This window comes from Fragaria vesca, linkage group LG7 (assembly GCF_000184155.1).
Source record: "Fragaria vesca subsp. vesca linkage group LG7, FraVesHawaii_1.0, whole genome shotgun sequence".
Taxonomy (NCBI): domain Eukaryota; kingdom Viridiplantae; phylum Streptophyta; class Magnoliopsida; order Rosales; family Rosaceae; genus Fragaria; species Fragaria vesca.
Window position 1 is genome coordinate 269,789 of NC_020497.1, and position 18,582 is coordinate 288,370.

The 18,582-nt window shown below is 37.3% G+C and overlaps 2 protein-coding genes across 2 annotated transcripts; both read left to right on the forward strand.

The window, feature by feature from the left end:
• The first annotated feature begins 2,671 nt into the window (after nucleotides 1-2,671).
• Nucleotides 2,672-7,531, forward strand: LOC101291560 (ethylene-responsive transcription factor WRI1-like). The gene is made up of 7 exons (XM_004306390.1): nucleotides 2,672-3,149; nucleotides 3,259-3,341; nucleotides 3,553-3,561; nucleotides 3,813-3,901; nucleotides 4,096-4,220; nucleotides 4,311-4,387; nucleotides 6,633-7,531. Exons 1-7 carry the CDS (start codon nucleotides 2,956-2,958, stop codon nucleotides 7,274-7,276), a joined length of 1,221 nt encoding a protein of 406 aa, XP_004306438.1. The 5' UTR covers nucleotides 2,672-2,955; the 3' UTR covers nucleotides 7,277-7,531.
• A 2,220-nt stretch (nucleotides 7,532-9,751) lies between these two features.
• On the forward strand, nucleotides 9,752-16,871 carry LOC101291857 (protein FAR1-RELATED SEQUENCE 3-like). The gene is made up of 5 exons (XM_004306391.1): nucleotides 9,752-9,929; nucleotides 10,256-12,542; nucleotides 12,699-12,788; nucleotides 13,230-13,379; nucleotides 16,664-16,871. The coding sequence occupies exons 2-5, from the start codon at nucleotides 10,338-10,340 to the stop codon at nucleotides 16,772-16,774; spliced, it is 2,556 nt and encodes an 851-aa protein (XP_004306439.1). The 5' UTR covers nucleotides 9,752-9,929; nucleotides 10,256-10,337; the 3' UTR covers nucleotides 16,775-16,871.
• Nucleotides 16,872-18,582: the final 1,711 nt, after the last annotated feature.

The window sequence follows — 18,582 nt, forward strand, 5'->3', positions numbered from 1 at the left end:
AGCTAGATTGTAACCAATCACCAAAAGTAGTTGTTAAGACTTGAGAAAGTAGAGGATAGTCACAAAGAGGGAAATTGCGAATAACATGATTATTACTAAAAATATTATCAATCTTTGTCTAACAAGTTGCCAAACAGCGTTGACAAAAATAAAATCCCCATCTCAAAACCTTAAAGCTCTCTCTCTCTTTAAGTCGGCCACCAACCATGAAATCCCACCCTCATCTAGTGGCAGTTTAAGACTGGGTGGGTCTTTTAATCACGCCGATGCCGTAGAACTTTGTTGCTGGATAAATGATATGTCAGTAACCCATTGTTATGAGAGGTAATTGGCCAGAGGTTCTTAACAGCTTTTGATCAGCGTGGTTTTTCAGATCGGGTTGGAGGTATGGCACCATGGAAACTTGGCTGAAGGAGCAGATCTGTTTCCATCTTCCTTAACGGCGGTGACATCGTAAAATCTTCGCCCTTGGTTTTCAAGGGCGGAGTTTTGGTTTGGAGGAGGTGTTGATGTCCCTGTGTTCGTGGAGAAAATTGAGTTTTTTTTTTCTTACAGTGGTGTGTTTACGGCTACGGGACTCAGTGGCGATGTTTCTTCCATGTCTTGCTTGCAACTATGAAGGAAGGCTGGGCTTAGGTTTAGTTCTTTTTGCGTTTTGGGTTGCTGTTTTTATTTTTCTAGTTTTATATTACAATAAATTCGTTTCATTAAGATCCTAAGCACTTATTGTGCCTCATGCGCCTCTCGGCATGTGAGTCTATTTTCTATGGTAATTCTAAGTATCTATAGCGTCTCTGGAGTAGTACCGAAGGAGAACATCTGCTCTCTCTACGTATTTGATTGTACAATGAGTAGGTCTTTTCTATGTATCACTAGTGGGTTCTACCACTAAGCTCCTTGTTCTGTCTTGATGGCAGCGCGAGAGTATGTAATGGCGTATTCTGACTTATGTTGAATATATGAATGACAAAATTGTCTTTGAATAAAAAATAAAAAAACAAGTTGCCAAACAAAAACTTTAATCTTAGGAGGTAAATTTTGTCTCCGTTTTTTTTTTTTTGAATGCGGGCTGGGTACCCGGTACCCACTAGGTAGTAGTACCCATATTATTATTAAGAGAAAGATCATACAAGGAGGGGATCATATTACCCATATTACAATCATCTTTTAGAAGAACATCCCAAATAATATCAGGAGGTTCATCAACCCAAAACTCATCGAAATTCAATGATCTAGCAAGATGTGCTAGCCAATTAGCATCACCATTTGCTTCTCTATAAATATGACGAAGTATGATAACAATTTAGATTTAGAACGAGGAATAAATTCATTCTAAAAAAACAGAAAAAAAAAAGAATGAGGAATAGATTGATGTTGTAACTGATCAGCAGCTAGCAGAATATTGTATACTTTCCATGGCTTGTATATATGACTCCATACCAGTTCATCAGAGATAGGAAAAAACGTTATGTAAAAACGTTTTGGCCTTCCATAATTCGTTTAAGTCTACAATTCATCTTTAAATGATTAACCAATTTTTACATTCTTTGTTTGTACACAAAACTCAAATACATAAACTTTAACTATCTCTGCTATGCAGGGTTTCTTCATGCAATCTCACGCGACTTTTTTCTTTCTTTCATTTTTTGCAATTATAACTTTTACAAAATTCAAAAACTATGATAAATCAAATTAATAATTCTGTTGAACTAATATGGAATTCATTTGGTCTAGCGGCATAGTCTCCCCTTAGTAAGTGAGAGGTTGTGAGTTCAACTCACGAAAGACTAGTTGTACATTTGAGTTGTTTACCCGATAAAAAAAAATGTATGGAATTGTTTAGTACTGTTTGGTCTAGTGGGATAGTGTTTCCTTTATAATTAAGAGCTTGTGAATTCGACTCACAAAAGACTAGCTGTAGCATTTGAGTTGTTTAACCGATAAAAAAAAACAAAACAAAAACCTAATATTTTTTATTTGGGAGAACAAAACAAAACTTGATATGGAATTTAAACAACCGTGAAATTACATTTAAGTTGTTTAACCGATTAAAGAAAATGAAGTCTAATATGGAATTAAAACAATCCGTGAAACTAACGAAATCCGTTCTGTGGTGTCAACGTGTTTTAAAGTCTTAAGTTCCTTAATTTATGTCACATATATATTATTTTTCTTTTGTTTTGTGGAAAGGACAGCAAATCCACCTCAAAAGAATGGATTTCTCTTCTGTTTACAAGATTACAACTTTTCTGTATCCCTAAACATAATCAGTTATTAAAATTTCCAAAAAAAGAATCAATGATTAAACTTTCTAATTGCCCTGAACGCAACTAATACTGGAGAAGAGAAGCCCAAAACGATCAGAAGCATTTCTTCTTCCTTCTTTTGTTGGATGTAGAGATGTATGAGAGAGGCTGAGGCAGCTGTCCATTGATTATGAACCCTCAAGTGAAATCAAGAAGCCGAAGCCCAACCCAAATTCACCAAGTAACTGACACACAGAAGTCTGCAGAGAGTGAGGAATTGAATTGAGTTTTGAAATCTGGGATAGAGATTCTCTCTCTGAAGCTAAAGCTCAAGCTTAGCAAAGGCCAGCGTGGAGAGTGTGTCCCATTGGTAGCATGGCTGTGACACAAGACAAGTGTAGGGCTTTTATCTAACTCTTGGTTACTTAACCCAGCTCATCAATTAACCTTGGTTACTTAAACCCCAGCACAGCATTACAAATTTGGCTTTCCTTCCTTCCCCTAGAGACTAGTCAGTCAGTGAGTCCCTCTTTTTGGTTACCCACTTCAGCCTACCAAAATGCCACTTCTGCTAGTACTTCTATTACATGTTGTCCCTTGAGCAATCCAACCATAACAACAAGGGAGAAGAGACCATGCATTTATACCCATCATTTCATCTATGCTTTCTTTCTTACAAACAAAGTTGAGTAATTGAGAGTGCCCAGAAATGAAGAGGTCTCCTAGTTATTCCTGCTCTTCTTCCTCCTCTTCTTCATCCTCATGTGCTGGCCCTGAGATTCCAACCAACCAGAAACAATCAGACAAACCCAAGCCCAAACGCAGTAGAAAGACCCCCAACAAGTCTGCTGAGAAATGCCAAAACTCAGGTAGAAGAAGCTCAATCTACAGAGGGGTCACCAGGTACTCATTGATTCATTGACAATGCTTTGTTTCTCACTTTTGTTGTTGGGATTTCATTTGCATGTGTGAAGCTTGTTACCTTTTTGTTAATTTGGATCATAATTCACAGGCACAGATGGACTGGAAGGTATGAAGCTCATCTCTGGGATAAGACTTCATGGAATGACATTCAGAAAAAGAAAGGACGGCAAGGTGATTATGATTAAGTTTCTCTTTCTCTTTCTCTTTCAGTTTCAGTTTACTTAATTTGAAAAAGTAATGAGACCCAAGTTCAAGGAGATCTGTAATTTTCATTCTTTAATCTAATCTTCTTGTGAGTTTTCTGACTTGTGTTTTTATTCCTGTTAATCCCTGTCAATGCAACGTTCATATGCACTTTTGCCGCTCTGCTCTGCTTATATAGTTTATTTGGGTAAGTCTCTGTCTTTCTCTGTCTCTATCTCTCTTACCATTGCTATCACAATACATGATATCACTCTAATATTTTCCTTGCACTTCTGATCCTTCTCTCTGTGATTTTCTCTTATTTTATTTTTCATGTTCTGGTCAAGAATAAACAAATATTTGAGTTTAGAAGGAAAAAATATTTAAGATTCTGGTCATTGTAGTAGGATGATGTGTTGTTACCTGCCTTTGACGTAGCTATGTTTTTATTTTATGCAGGGGCCTATGATAGTGAGGATGGTGCTGCTCATACATATGATCTTGCTGCACTTAAGTACTGGGGTCCTGGAACCATCCTCAATTTTCCGGTACATTATTCTATCATCCAACTTCCTCTTCTTCTTGGAACAAATCCTTTGTGTACAAAGCTTTTCTCACAATAATTGCTAATGCAGTTGAATTGTCACAATAACTAGTCACCTAATCACACACATAGCGGGTTCAATGTGTGAGATATGGGTTGTTTACAGCTGTAATGGTTGAATCTGTGTCTATGCTGCAGCTAGAGACATACACCAAGGAACTTGATGAAATGCAGAAGGTGTCCAAGGAAGAATACTTGGCTTCTTTGCGCCGCCGGAGCAGTGGGTTTTCTAGAGGCGTGTCAAAGTATCGTGGGGTGGCTAGGTACTAATGAATCATGTTTGCACCTTTAGTTTTGTGGAAGCAAGGCCTTGGATGTTTTTCTTATAGCTGCTGAAATTTTAATTTTCACAGGCATCATCATAATGGGAGATGGGAGGCGCGAATTGGAAGAGTATTCGGAAACAAGTACTTGTACCTGGGGACTTACAGTATGTGTGCTTCTCCTTTCCTCTCTGTTCCTAAATGTTCACAGTTCACAGATATAATTTGCACTCACTTTTTTCCTGGCACATAACAAAATCACACATATTTCTCTACCAATTATTTACTTCAAAATTGTTTTTGTCCATCTTATATTTATTTGGAATTTTCTGAAGAACAAGATGGTGCCAATTTGTGTGCTGAACTAGATGCCAATTTCAAAACCTTTGGTTCAGTCAATGCACAGACGTGGCTGCTATTTTTCCAGTCTAGTCCAAAACATTATATATTACATGTCAAAATGAAACTGCCTGCTGCATGAAATGACCACAGGTTTTCTAATATTGAGTTTTGTTTTCACTCCACTTATGCATTGGAAAATAAAACTACAGACTCAGCCTCAAAATGGAACTTGGTAACCTACACATTGGCTGTTTAGTAATTAATGTTATTAGTTCGTAACTGTAGGTTATATTAGGAAGCTGCCAAGGTAGGTTGAAAGTTGAAACTGATAGAGTTATTAGGTGGCCAAATCAAGAGTACTTTGTATTGTTCCCCCCACAAGTAAATTCCACATGGGAAAGGACCACCAGATAGCACCATATTTTCCTGAGTAAATCAATTATTTATTAATTTATTTTTGCCAGGAAAACTTTTGATTTGGATTTGTAAAACAAAAGAAAACAATATTATCTCTTTCTTTTTTGTTCCACAATAATGAAGCCTAGCTGATTTTACTGATCTTGTTGTTCATCATATTTCGGGTTTAGTCATGGCTGTCTTGTTTTCGAGGAAAGATCTGTATTTCAATTTTAATTGTAAAAGCTCTAATATTAAGAGGGGGGCTAATTAGATTTAAACATAGAGCTCAGTTGGGGTTGAGTTTGGGTTTAGGGTTTAGGGTTTGGGCATGGCAGGAGAGATACACAATAAGCCAACAATATCTGGGTTTAAGTTTGAGCAGCAAAAGTGTGATAAGTGGAGCACGTGACACCTCCTCTTTTCTTTTCTATTTAAGGTCTGAAGGGCACGTGACACCCTTTACTGAGAAACAAAAGAAAAGTTGGTACACTGTCATTCTTCTTCTTGAAAGAAAGACAGGATGAGATTTGAGATTTCTGAGTAATTGATTTGATTCAGCCCTTTTGAAAAGGGACAGGCACTGGGTCTCACGTGTCCTATTGCTCTACTCATGCATTTCTCCAAGTCAGCCATGCCTTGTGTGACTATGCCAGATCCAAACCTTCCTAATCTTGGGTTAGCTTTGTTCTTCAATATTATTACTAGGAGAAAGCCGGAAGGCTAGCTAGTGTCAGCCGGTCACATGCGCGTCGGCGACTCTAATTTGTGTTGGGAACCATCAACGATCGGCAGTCGTTTACGTATATGTTGGTTATTCCATTATGTTTTCTTCTTCAAATGCAAGCGAGATCTAACCCTGTTTGAATTCGCTCTTCGAACGCTTAGATGAACCTTTGAAGGTTACAAAAATCATCATCGGTTGGAAGTAGCCCGTGCGCATTCGACCTTTACAGCCATACCCCTTTTCACAATTATCTTTGGGAAAATCACAATTTGAATTTATCAAGGCACATTATTTTGGTCATGTCAACTTATGAAACTTTTGGTGGAAAAAAAAAAAAAAAACTTTAAGAAATATTCAAACGAAGCAACAGTTCCTAAAGCAAATTTTAATTTGAATTAAAATACAAGATAGTCAGAATTATTTTTATTTTTATTTTTTTATGACAAGTAAACAAGAACATAGGGTTTGAAATTCAAGGCAACATATTTTAATGCATGAATTCTCTACTGTCTGGAAACATAGATCCATTGCTTCAGGTTCTATGTTTCTTTCTTTTCTTTATTATTGACTTTTGTTACATTTAGTGTTTGATTAGGTGTGGTTTAACTGAGAAAATTAGGACAAATGAAAATGAACAAAACTAAAGAAAAAAGGAAACAAAAGGATATACAAAATGAGCATGTGAAGGGTCCATCCATGTATTGGTCCCTGCACCTAATCTCTACCCTCTTCATACTTTTTAATGCAGCAAAAGGTTGGTGGCACTGAAAGTATGTGTATACTGATGAATGCGATAACTTGTATGATTTTTGCATTAGCTAAGTTATACTCGTTTCCCTTGATTAATATGTTTTAACTGTTTTAACATATTTTAGCTATTAATATGTTTTAGCTAAGTTCTTCTCAAAAATATGTTTTTAACTGTTTGTTACTCTTTGTTCATGAAGATACACAAGAAGAGGCAGCGGCAGCGTATGATATGGCAGCTATAGAGTACAGAGGAGCAAATGCGGTGACAAATTTTGATATCAGCAACTACATCGACAGACTCAAGAGTTTAGAGCCACAGGATCCACCTCTGGAATGCTCCCATGTTGCACAAGAACAAGTCGAAGTAAAACAAGAAGTACATCAATTTCAACCACAGCTACAAGAACAACAAGAGCAACAACAACAACATCAAGAACATAAGGAGGAACAGATATTGGTCTCCCCCAAACTTCAGTATCCACAGGTCGCGCCTTGCATAGAAAGTAGTACTGCTACAATGCAGGATGTCATGGATACTACAAATGAGCACCAGTCCCAGTTCAGTTGGAACTTTTTGGACAATCTTCTTCCGGTTCCTGACATCCCACTGGATAATAAGCCCTCGGAGTTACCAGACTTGTTTGAGGACTTGGGATTTGAAGAAAATTTTGACTTGATATTTGGAGGTGCAAGTGATATCAATTTGAGTGGCTTACTGGACACTGCAGCTTGTGGGGTTCAAGCTGGTGTGCCGGAAAACTTGGATGATAATGGGTCTCCATCTCCTTCTCCTTCTCCATCTTCAACTACTACATCGGTTTCTTGTAACTACTCTGTTTGAAGGCCCAAATCTGAGGCTTGTGGATTGTTGGGGTTGGTCTAGTTTGTTGTGGTTTGTTGTTGGTGGGTGGGTTGAAGGCAGGGAATCGAAAACATGTTTTGGTCGTTTATGTATCTTCGGTTATGGTTAGAAAATAGAAAATTTCTTTGTTTCGTATCAAGAAAAAATGAAAGCAGATAACACCATGGGATCTTTATGAAGAGTCTATCGTCAGTTCATTTGGTTCAACACATAAATTTATGTTTGGTTCGCAGAAAGTAAGTTTATGTCAAGGAAAGAAAATTAAAGGAAAGGAAAATATGAGGGGAAAAATGGTTCATTCTAAAATCCATAAGCTCATTAATTAACCTTGGTTGTCACATAAATATTTAGTGACATTACATAGAAGTCGTCGTTGAAGCAACCTATTGCAAGGAAGTTTAATTTGTAACAAAAAAATATCAATCGACAACTAGTAGAATTCGTTGCTTAATTAGTTTGTAGTGAGGAAGTTTAGTTGTCACATAAGTATTAAATGTAAACGACACCTCGTTAAAGTTGTTGCCCAATTGATTTCAACGAAGAAATTAAACTTGTCACATAAACATTACCCAACAACTCAAAGAATTTGTCGCAAAAATATCTTTAGCAACAAAAAATATAGTTGTTCCATAAACATTAAATGACAATTGGCTAAATTTGTCGTCTAATTAAGCTTTTGTGAGAAAGTTTAAGTGGACACAAAAATATTAATCGATAATTGGAAAAGTTGTCACATAATTGATATTTCGCGAGGAATTGGTAATGTCATATAAGTGACAATTGTTAATTTGTTGCAAGTACCTAGTTTTTACCACAAACTAGTTTTCGCTGATGAGATTATGAGCGACAAATGAAATTCCTTGCATTTGCCAAGCTTTTGCGACGAATTTAGGGTTGTCGCAATTAAATTCCTCACTTTTGTATTTTTATTTATAGTGATTTTCATCATTTCGTTATCGATTTAAGTCACTAGGTTTGAATTTCGGGCTCAAGACCTAAATGGTTAACGACACTAAACTGATAAACGAGCGGTATGCAACTATACATCTTCATAACCTTCCACATTATACCCACTTCTGCAAGCCCCAAAGATGTGTGGATGTGGCTTAGGTCCACATCAATGGGCATGTTTGTTTGGTGGGGTAAAGTCAAGGTTCAACATAAAACCATATGATTTTATATGAATTGCGCATCTATGCTAGTATTTTATCGTGTGACAACGCTCTAATCAATCACACGATTTTTCAGGTATCAACATTATTTTAATGGTTTTCCATCACAATGATTGTAGCTTTTTGAGCATATTTTAGTATCTTTTTCAAGCTGATGTTAGTAGATTTTCTATTTTTATTTAGATTGATTTTCCTTCCTTTCATGTATGGGCGCAACAATTGATGTTTTTAGTTTTCATTTCAAATACTAATATTTAGTTGTGTTTTTGTTTGTGCATAATTCTTCTTTTTTCTTTTGTGGTAGTAGATTTTGAAGATCATGTAAATTTGAATACTGAAGTCTCTATTGACCAAGAGAACATTCGGCCAACCAAAAAATGTTTGAAATTATTTTTCGTGTTGAATATGAAAAAAATTATGTATATGAGTTTAGAGCATCACCATTGAAAACTTACAGTTGCTTTATACAACGATTGTAGTAGAGTTTCGAAGCTATGGTATTGGCTTTCTACAACTATGGAAATATCTTATTAATTACATAATTATATTATTGTTGTACGACGCATAATTTTTGTATTATTGAATATGTTTTCTTCTCTTGATTTCCGTAGCATTAATTATGTGGTTCTACCTCTTTACATTTTCATAGCTTTCTAAGTCTGCTTGGTAGTGTAGCTTTTAGAAATCTTATCATAGTAGCATTTTTTGCTAGTAACACGGTAGCTTTTGCTGCTGGTGACAATAGCTTTAATACATTGTCGGAGCCGAAAATCTAACTACAGTAACTTTTATTGTTGGTGACTGTAGGTTTTGTGATCTCATCGGAGGTCGTCAGAATTCTTGCCATAGTATCTTTCGTTGCTGATGACAGTAGTTTTTCTGTTTCTTGGTGACCTCGCTAGAAACCCGCTAGAGCATTGTTGTAGGTCATGGAAAATCCTCCAAGTCGGCCGGAGATCTTACCAGAAAAGGAAGTGAATGTTGACCTTTTGCTCTATTTTCATTTTCATAAATATGAGAGATAAGCTGATTTTTCTGGCTCGATAATGGTTTTCTTAATTTTGTCTAATTCGAGTGCTGGGGTGGGAATATATTTTTGGGTGTACCTGTTCACAAAAGTGACCAAAAATATGAAACCCTTGTGAGGCTTTTCCAAAGAGAAAAAAAAAAGGAAAAAAGATTTCATTTGATAGCTTTTGAAGTGTCGATGGGTTGGGGGTGAAAGAGTAATAATAGGAGGAGGTACCTACGAACGCGTAATAATTTGGAAACAGTAAACAAGTGAACCGAATACAAAATAGGGAAGGCAGAGACGAAGACGAAGACGAGTCACTGTCGCTTCGGGGGTGTACGCTCTCTCCGCTACCAACTCTCTTTCTCTCTTCGCCCCAAACCCTAAAGCTCCACTCTAAACCCAAACCAATGCTACTAATCACAAGATTGGGGCTTCACGACACCAGGTTTGGGCTCCAGTTCCTCTTATTTCGTTCGTTAGATCCCTTTTGTTTGTTTGTTTGTTTGTTTTGCCAGCATTCTCTGTTCCAGTTCAACTGAATGTTAGTTTGATTTTGGAACCAGAACTCATGTTAATTCCTGCAACTGGTTAGGCTTTGGTGTTACAATAATCTATGTTAGGGTAAAACAGGGAAAACTAAAGAGCTATACGGAAAGGGCTTTGTTGTTATTAATGCTTGATGTTGTAAGAAAAAGAAATACTTTAACTGATCCTTGCTTTTTGCATCTGGGAATGTTTGCTTACATTGTCAATAATGATGAATATTTTCAGTTGATCCAACCATGAGGAACTGTTTCTAGTCAGAGAGCCCAGAAAAGACACTAGGGTTGTTGATACTGTTCAAGAAACTGTCATGGACTCTGAAATCTTCTTAGATGTTGAAGCGGAAGACAGGGAATCTGATAAAGGTGTAAAACAAAATGCAAATGATAATTTTGCAGGGAGAGAAATAATCACACAGGATGAGGATGGGAATACTAAACCATATGTCGGAATGGAGTTTGAATCAGAGGATGCTGCCAAGGCTCTCTATGATGCGTATGCCAGGTGTGCTGGTTTTAGCACCCATGTTGGTCAGTTTACTCGTAATAAGCCCGATGGACCAATAGTGACATGGGAGTTTGCATGTTCAAGAGAGGTATTCAGAAAAAAGAATGTCGAAAGTTGCAATGCTATGCTACGTGTAGAGAGAAAGGATGCAAACACTTGGGTTGCCACTAAGTTTATTGAGGACCACAACCATTCGATGGAAAGTCCAAATAAAGTCCATTACCTTCGACCGCGTAGACACTTTGCAGGTGCTGCAAAGAATACAGCTGAGACTTTGGATGTCTCTTCTGATGCTTATGTCTCTATGGATGGGAATCATGCCCCTTATGAACCAAATCGTGGAGGTAGGAGTGTCTCTCCTGTTGAACCAAATCCTCCTGCCAGGAATGTTGCGCCTATTAACTACACAGGGCCTTCTAGCCGGAAGAGAACACTTGGAAGAGATGCCCAAAATCTTCTAAACTATTTCAAGAAGATGCAAGCTGAAAATCCTGGATTTTATTATGCCATACAGCTTGATGATGAAAACCGCATGACTAATGTTTTCTGGACTGATGCGAGATCGAGGACTACTTACAACTACTTTGGAGATGCTGTAATTTTTGATACAATGTATCGACCAAATCAGTACCAGGTGCCATTTGCTCCTTTTACCGGTGTAAATCATCATGGCCAGATGGTATTGTTTGGCTGTGCACTACTTCTAGATGAGTCTGAGTCTTCCTTTACTTGGCTGTTTAAGACATGGCTTTCTGCAATGAATGATCGGCCTCCTATTTCTATAACTACTGACCAGGATAGAGCAATACAAGTGGCTGTAGCGCAGGTATTCCCAGATACGCGCCACTGCATATGCAAGTGGCACATTTTAAGAGAAGGCCAAGAAAGACTGGCTCATATATATCTTGCTAATCCTTCTTTTTATGGAGAGCTGTATAGCTGCATCAACTTTTCAGAGAAAATTGAGGATTTTGAATCATCATGGCTGTCCCTTCTTGATAGGTATGACCTTCGGAGAAATGATTGGCTACAGGCAGTGTATAATGCTCGAAAGCAGTGGGCCCCAGTTTATTTTCGTGGGACTTTCTTTGCTGCAATTTCCTCAAATCAGGGAGTTAGATCTTTCTTTGATGGCTATGTGAATCAACAGACGAGTATACCTCTGTTTTTTAAGCAGTATGAAAGGGCTCTGGAGCATGCATTAGAAAAAGAAATAGAAGCAGATTATGATACCATTTGCACCACACCAGTACTGAAGACACCATCACCAATGGAACAACAGGCAGCTAACTTGTATACAAAAAAAGTATTTGCCAAGTTTCAGGAGGAATTAGTTGAAACTTTTGTCTATACTGCAAATAGGATAGATGAAGATGGGCTTGTCAGTAAATACAGGGTTGCAAAGTATGAACATGATGACAAGGCTTATATAGTTGAATTAAATGTCTCTGAGATGAAAGCAAGCTGCAGCTGTCAGATGTTTGAACATGCTGGCATCCTCTGTAGACATATTTTGACTGTCTTCACCGTCACAAATGTTCTTACCCTTCCATCACAGTACATATTGAAGCGATGGACAAGGAATGCCAAATCTTGGGTTGGAGTAGATGAACAGATCTCAGATCCGCAAGGTGTTGAGATACTCACTGTGCGGTTCAACAATTTATGTCAGGAAGCCATTAAATATGCGGAGGAAGGTGCAGTTGCTGTAGAGACTTACAATGCAGCAATGATTGCTCTACGAGACAGTGGGAAAAGGATTGCTGATATGAAGAAAAATGTTGCTAAAGCTGCACCTCCTAGCTCTCATGATAGTGGAAGTATACAGGAAGAAAGTATTAAAAAAGTTCCTTTGGCATTTGGCGAAATGGTCCCCCCATTGTGGCCTTGGCAAGAGGCATTGCCACATCGATTTAATCTTAATGATGTTGGAGTTCCAGTTACTGGAATAAATCAGCCTAGCATGGCGGGTTCTATACAACCTGATGGTGGGCATCCTGATAATACGGTATGAAAATTGGAGGTTTGGTGGTTGGCTTTGGTGGTATCCCATATCCCATTTACCATTACTTAGGGCATGCATTCTGTTCAGGAGCTTTAGAGAATGCTTATTCAGAATTTTTTTAAAAATATACTGTTGATTGATTTTTCCTTCTATTTATAGGTAGTTTATACTTGTTTCAAGTCTATGACATGGGTCATAGAAAATAAGAATTCAACATCAGCTGGCAAAGTTGCTGTTATTAACTTGAAGGTATGCCACGTCTTTCTATGAAGGTGGAGAATTGGTTTTTATTTTCCTGTTCTGGATCTGAGGTTTCTGTATTTAGACTTAAGGATATATTAAAATCTTTCTACATGATACCCTTATCATCATGCGAAATGCATCTTCAGTTTGGAAGTGGTTTTTTGTCATCCATAACATATTATATATCTGTCAAGTTTCTGCAAATTCTTTATGGATAAAACAATAATCATTCTTCTCTCTGTAAATTTCAAGCCAGCAGTTTCATTAATATTTCTGAGTTTCCATAACCGGCATCTGTAGCCAGACACTAGCCCTAGTCATGTAACCAACAGGAAAAATGAGCCTCAAAGGGACCGACAAAATATAAAAAAAATGCGGACAGGTTGCTATTGTATTTTGTTGGTATTCTTGTCTTTCTGTTATAATGTTCGGTTTTGTTTGCTGCAGCTGCAAGATTATGGCAAGAACCCGGCAGGAGAAACAGATGTACAATTTAGGGTAACTAGGGTTACACTAGAGCCTATGTTAAGATCGATGGCCTACATTGGTCAGCAACTTTCTGCACCAGCCAACAGAGTTGCTGTTATCAATCTCAAGGTATGCTACTCAGAATTTCTCACGAATGTTATGTGCCTAGATCTTTTAACTATCTCTTTTCCTTATTTTGTTATTGAACTTGGCATCGCAGTTAGATTTGTATAGAAAATTTTCTGATCAGTAAGGTCTGAAATTAAGAGGATTGTGCTGTCTACAGTAAATCTAGTTAGGGAAGAGTATAGAACTGAAGGCTTATGGCATAATGGGCCAGGTTAAGGGGTACGCCGGTACGGTAGCAAAGGGAAATATGTGTAGTGTCTAGCAAAAGGAAATATGGAGTGCTAGGTTTGAAGTTGACAAAGTTAGTTAGCAGGAATTGTCTGGCCTGAAGGTTGCGTAAGCATTTTGATTTTTGACCTTTAGAATGACTTACTCTTGGGAAATGTTATAGGGGATTTTAGTTTTTGGTATCACGGTTGGAGAAAAGTTTGCTTTTTAAATAGTGGAAATATTATGTTTGTGGAGTTCTTCTGTGGCAGTGAAAATTGTCTTGGAGAATTGTGTTTGTTGAATGTTTTATGCTAATTAATGGTCAGTATGTTTTGGGGTCTTAGATTATGATTTTTCTAGAAGTTCATGCGACTCGATAAGGAGGAGTGAGAACGAATGTAAAGAAATTAAAGAACACAGCAACACTAAATCACTAATGCCTTCTAGGTAATTCATACCAAAGAATATAGATCACCACAGTTAAGGTACAAGTTGTTTTCGCGGTGTCACCTGGTGACCAAGAAACTCATGGTCCCTAACATTGGAGATAATATCAAGGGCTGAGATTGGTTGTTTAATGCACTTAAATACTTTCATTTAATCTCAACCCTTAATATTAACGTCAGAAGGGCGGGTTACCATGAATTCTTGGTAACCAGATGAACATTTCTGAGGAAGATTCTTATAGGGCATAATGTTCCTGCGGACAGAGAGGATGCACTTGGATGATGCAAAGAAGTTTAGAATAAATCCTTCTTTCGGGGCTCTGTTTGTATTGTTTTAGGCCCTGAAAGGGCAAGGTGTTGGTATAGATGCTCCATGATAATTAAAGGGAGGGTTTTAGCTAGTTGAAATAGTGGATAAGCTTCTATTCATTGTTCAGGTTCCTGGAAAAGATGGCATTTATATACTCTTTGAAGGGGACATTATGACGACTGGATTGAAACATTGAGGGTATTTATGACTTCTTTTATGAACTAATGGATAAAAATTGCGGAAATTCATGGAAGAGGCACATCAGCCGGGCCGTTTTGAAAACTTAGGTGGCAGACATTGACTAAGATGAAAGCAAGGGGAGAGCGGCAGTTTGACAATTAGATTGAAATATTGAGGATATTTATGACTTCTTTTACTGGGTGGAAATTACGGAAATTTGTAGAAGAGGCACATCAGCTGGGCCTTTTGAAAACTTAGGAGGCAGACAATGACTAAGATGAAAACAAGGGGAGAGGGGAAATTGACAAATCCTCTATCCCAATGAGGGTATTTCGGGTATCAAGTCGAAAAAAATGTGTTAGATACATGAATAATGCATCACAGTCCACCTTAAGGTCACTGAACGTAACAATAACAGAAGAAATATATATTGAATGGACAACCACAAACAACTATAGCAAACAAGAAATAAAGCCAAAATAAAATGAAGCTTCCCGGTGCATATTTTCCATGGAAATGACCCAGAAGATTGTTATTTCACCACAAGTTCATATAACTAGCTGTTTCAATCATCTAAAGGACTACAGTTTAGTCTCAGAAAGAAGTATTATAGTTTCCAATTAGTGAAGAAGCACATGAATGAAGAATCACATAAAAGTCTTGTATGGTGTACCATTATTTCAAGGGGACAAAGCAATAGAGAGGCAAGAGGTGTTCAGGAAATCTTAATTAGTTTTGAAATTTCCCCTTCCGGAATGGAATGTATTTTTTTTAATATTTTTTCCTAGGTGAAAAGTGTTTTCAGATACCTCTTGCACTTGTGAGGGGACAAGTGCTTTAAAACTTTAGGCAATATCTCAAGTATTTTACTCTCCCATGAGCAATAGTTCAGGTTACTAGGTATACTTCTGTCAGTACTGTAGCCTTCCATGGAATGGAAACAGGAATGAGCGGGCGGATATAGTCAATTAAATGGCTGCAGTAGGTAAAGTGGCGCGTTCAATCGGAGATAAAAGAGAAGAGAATTGAATGGATTCAAGTTGTTGATGGATATGACATAAAGGGAAACTTTAAACACACGTTCCTAATCCTCAGCGAGGTGTTTAAAAATCAAGATACAGTTTGTCAAAAGATATCTCTAATGGTTACTCTTCATTCTTAACCTGCTGAAATTCTCCAGTGGAAAACAGGGAGAGCTTGAGGTCGTGATGATAGTTGGTTGGAGGAAGATCTGACGCAATTGTTGTTTCATTCATAATTGCTTTCTTGGTTGCCCCATGTATCCAGGGATAATTAGGGTCTGGATTTGTGGATTCTTTCTTACCTTATAGGCCTAAAGCTAATATTTTGGTTTTAGAAGAAATCTGAATAACTTGGACACAAATGAGCTTGCTCCGTTGCCAAGGGTAGGTGAGAAGGCCAAACCCCTTCCTACAAGGGCAGAGAGAAGGGCCTGGAAGTAAGAAGGGTCAGGATGTTCTCTTGAGATTCATATTGCACGTTAATCATTATTTCCCCATCTGTTGTAGCATGTAACTTGGGATATTCTTTTACACATGCTTTGTTGTTTTGATAACTTGGGGGTTTTTCCTCAATAATATAAAAGAAAGTTGAAAGTCATGCATGCTTCTAGAAATTGAATTCTCAATCCAAAGGAAAGCAAAGATGATGCAAACAGATTGGCTATGAATGCACTGCGACAAAATCCTAGTTTTCTCAATTATTCTTTCATGTTTATCTTCTACAGCACTATTTATAATACTGATCATGAATGTGAACCCTCTTCAAATTTCATCCTTGTTCTTAATGAGAAATTATTATTTGTTGAAGCGAATGATTGATTCTTGCACTAATTTTTTTTTTTTTTTTTTTTTAACTTTTTATATTGTACTATATTTAAACAACTTTGCCATGTTCTCACTGCATGGTTCTTATGAAGCCAATTTTATTTAATAGATGAAACCCATATTGAAATCATGGAAGGACTTTTCAAAAGTTGAACAAATGGATGTTCTGAATAATGTAGAACTTGACCATGCTTTTTTCCAACCTAGGGATCTCATCTGCTCAATTTTCATTATATTTCTGTCGTATTTTTCTCCTTTCTGATGTTATATCTACATATTGTGGTTTCTCAGCTACAAGATACAAATACAGCTTCTGGAGAAACAGAAGTCAAGTTTCAAGTTTCCAGAGATACACTAGATTCCATGTTGAGATCAATGGTTTACATCCATGAACAACTATGACATGTAAGACACTATCTTCAGTAATATGCGGGATATTATATGTTGTCATGATTGAATACATTAGTTAGATGCAGTCTACTTTTCCTTTTATATGAGGATCTATTCTGTCCAGTTGCACTCAAATATCTGGACTGAGTTCCTATGCAGATGTTTTGCTTATTTGTATAGTGGAAGTTGTTTTTCCTGTGATGCTACTTTGTTGATAACCAAACACAGAATTTAGAAAGGGGAGATGACACAATAACTTGGATAAGAAGTACACCAGCACCAAGACATATCTTCAAACTAAAAGTATAAAAATCCCATTCATTTCAATAACCCTCCCGATCACATTTAACTGCTCCCAAGGGTATATCTCTTAAACAGCTTTAATCAATATGCACACCTGGAACATAGCTCCGTAAGATGCACGAAGCATATTTGACAATTCTGTCTATAGACTGGACATAAAGTTATCTTACACACATAGTGATCCATAATAGCATCTCTTTGTTTTATCAATGGTTCTACCAATTGATATATGGGTTTAAGATGTTTTAGCTTAGTGATGCTCAGTGGTAGAGAGTTGAATGGTGGCTGTTACATGATTAAATTCAGTCATCAGGCTCTCTTAAATTGTTAGCAGTAGATTTGTTATTGAGAGAACATCTTAAACTCTGATACTTGATATAACTTCTATTTTATATAAGAAAATTAGTTTCACTAAAAACTAGTTGAATGGCGATCTTCTGCTCTTCAACTCTATTTGATTAGTATTCTGCCTCTTCAAAATTTTCTTAGTCTAATGTCATGCCTTGAATCAGTTGAATGAATAGAAGATTGAAAGTAACAATGATTTGAACAGGTAGTCCTAATTTATACTATTTCAAACGTAACAGTCTGAGGAAGTGTATTAGAGTGGGTTGTTAGTCATGAAATGGTAACAATTACCTCTGACATGGTTCAGAGGAGAAAAACTGTCTTCTCCTTCCCCTTGTTGGTGTGTAATGGTTGTGTTTGTTGAAGCATTTGTCAAAACAGTGTCCGGTTGCAGTAGCTCCATTCATATCGCTGGGAGTTTACTCTGGTTAAGGCAATCCTGTGGAAGTGTGGGTTTTGTACAGAAACATTGTGGGTTTTGAAAGATACACGCTACACGCTTTCTGGACAGAAGCATTGTAATAACTTTACATGACATTTGGATTGAGGGAAAATAATATGTGAAAATGTGAAGGGCCAGGAGCTTTCGTGGTAAAGGATTCGATCATGGGCATCTGTATGGCAGTATGGGCATAAGTTCGCCCAGAATACAGAAAGTGTCTACCATGGTATTCTCTGAAATTGTAATGCTACTGTGGTTTAGCTCTTTTGAAGTCTGCTATCTGTGGATTGATTTTGATTGAATAGATAGGACATTTGTCCTCTACCTTGTACTTGGTATGATCTCTAGAATGATCGCGATCAGTCACATTCTACCTGTGGCTGTGTTGTTTAGTCACTAAACCACTTCCAACCATGTTCTTAACCCCAAAAGAGTGAAAATGAACTGTTGGACGAGTAGGTTTCCTTTAATGCATAGGAGATCTAGACTTCTTTGACTGCTATATTCCAAATGAAGTGGCGCAGGGAAGTCATAGCAAAACTCTCCAAATATATGACCAACCTTCTCATTACGATGCGGACATGCAGGATGCAGCCAACAAATTCCAGCAAAATTAACGGGACTAGATTTTCCTATTCATAGCTCTTTGTTGTCATTCATTTTATCAGGAATGCATCCACAAAGCCACGCTCATAAAAATGAGATCTATACAAGATCCATCCGGTGA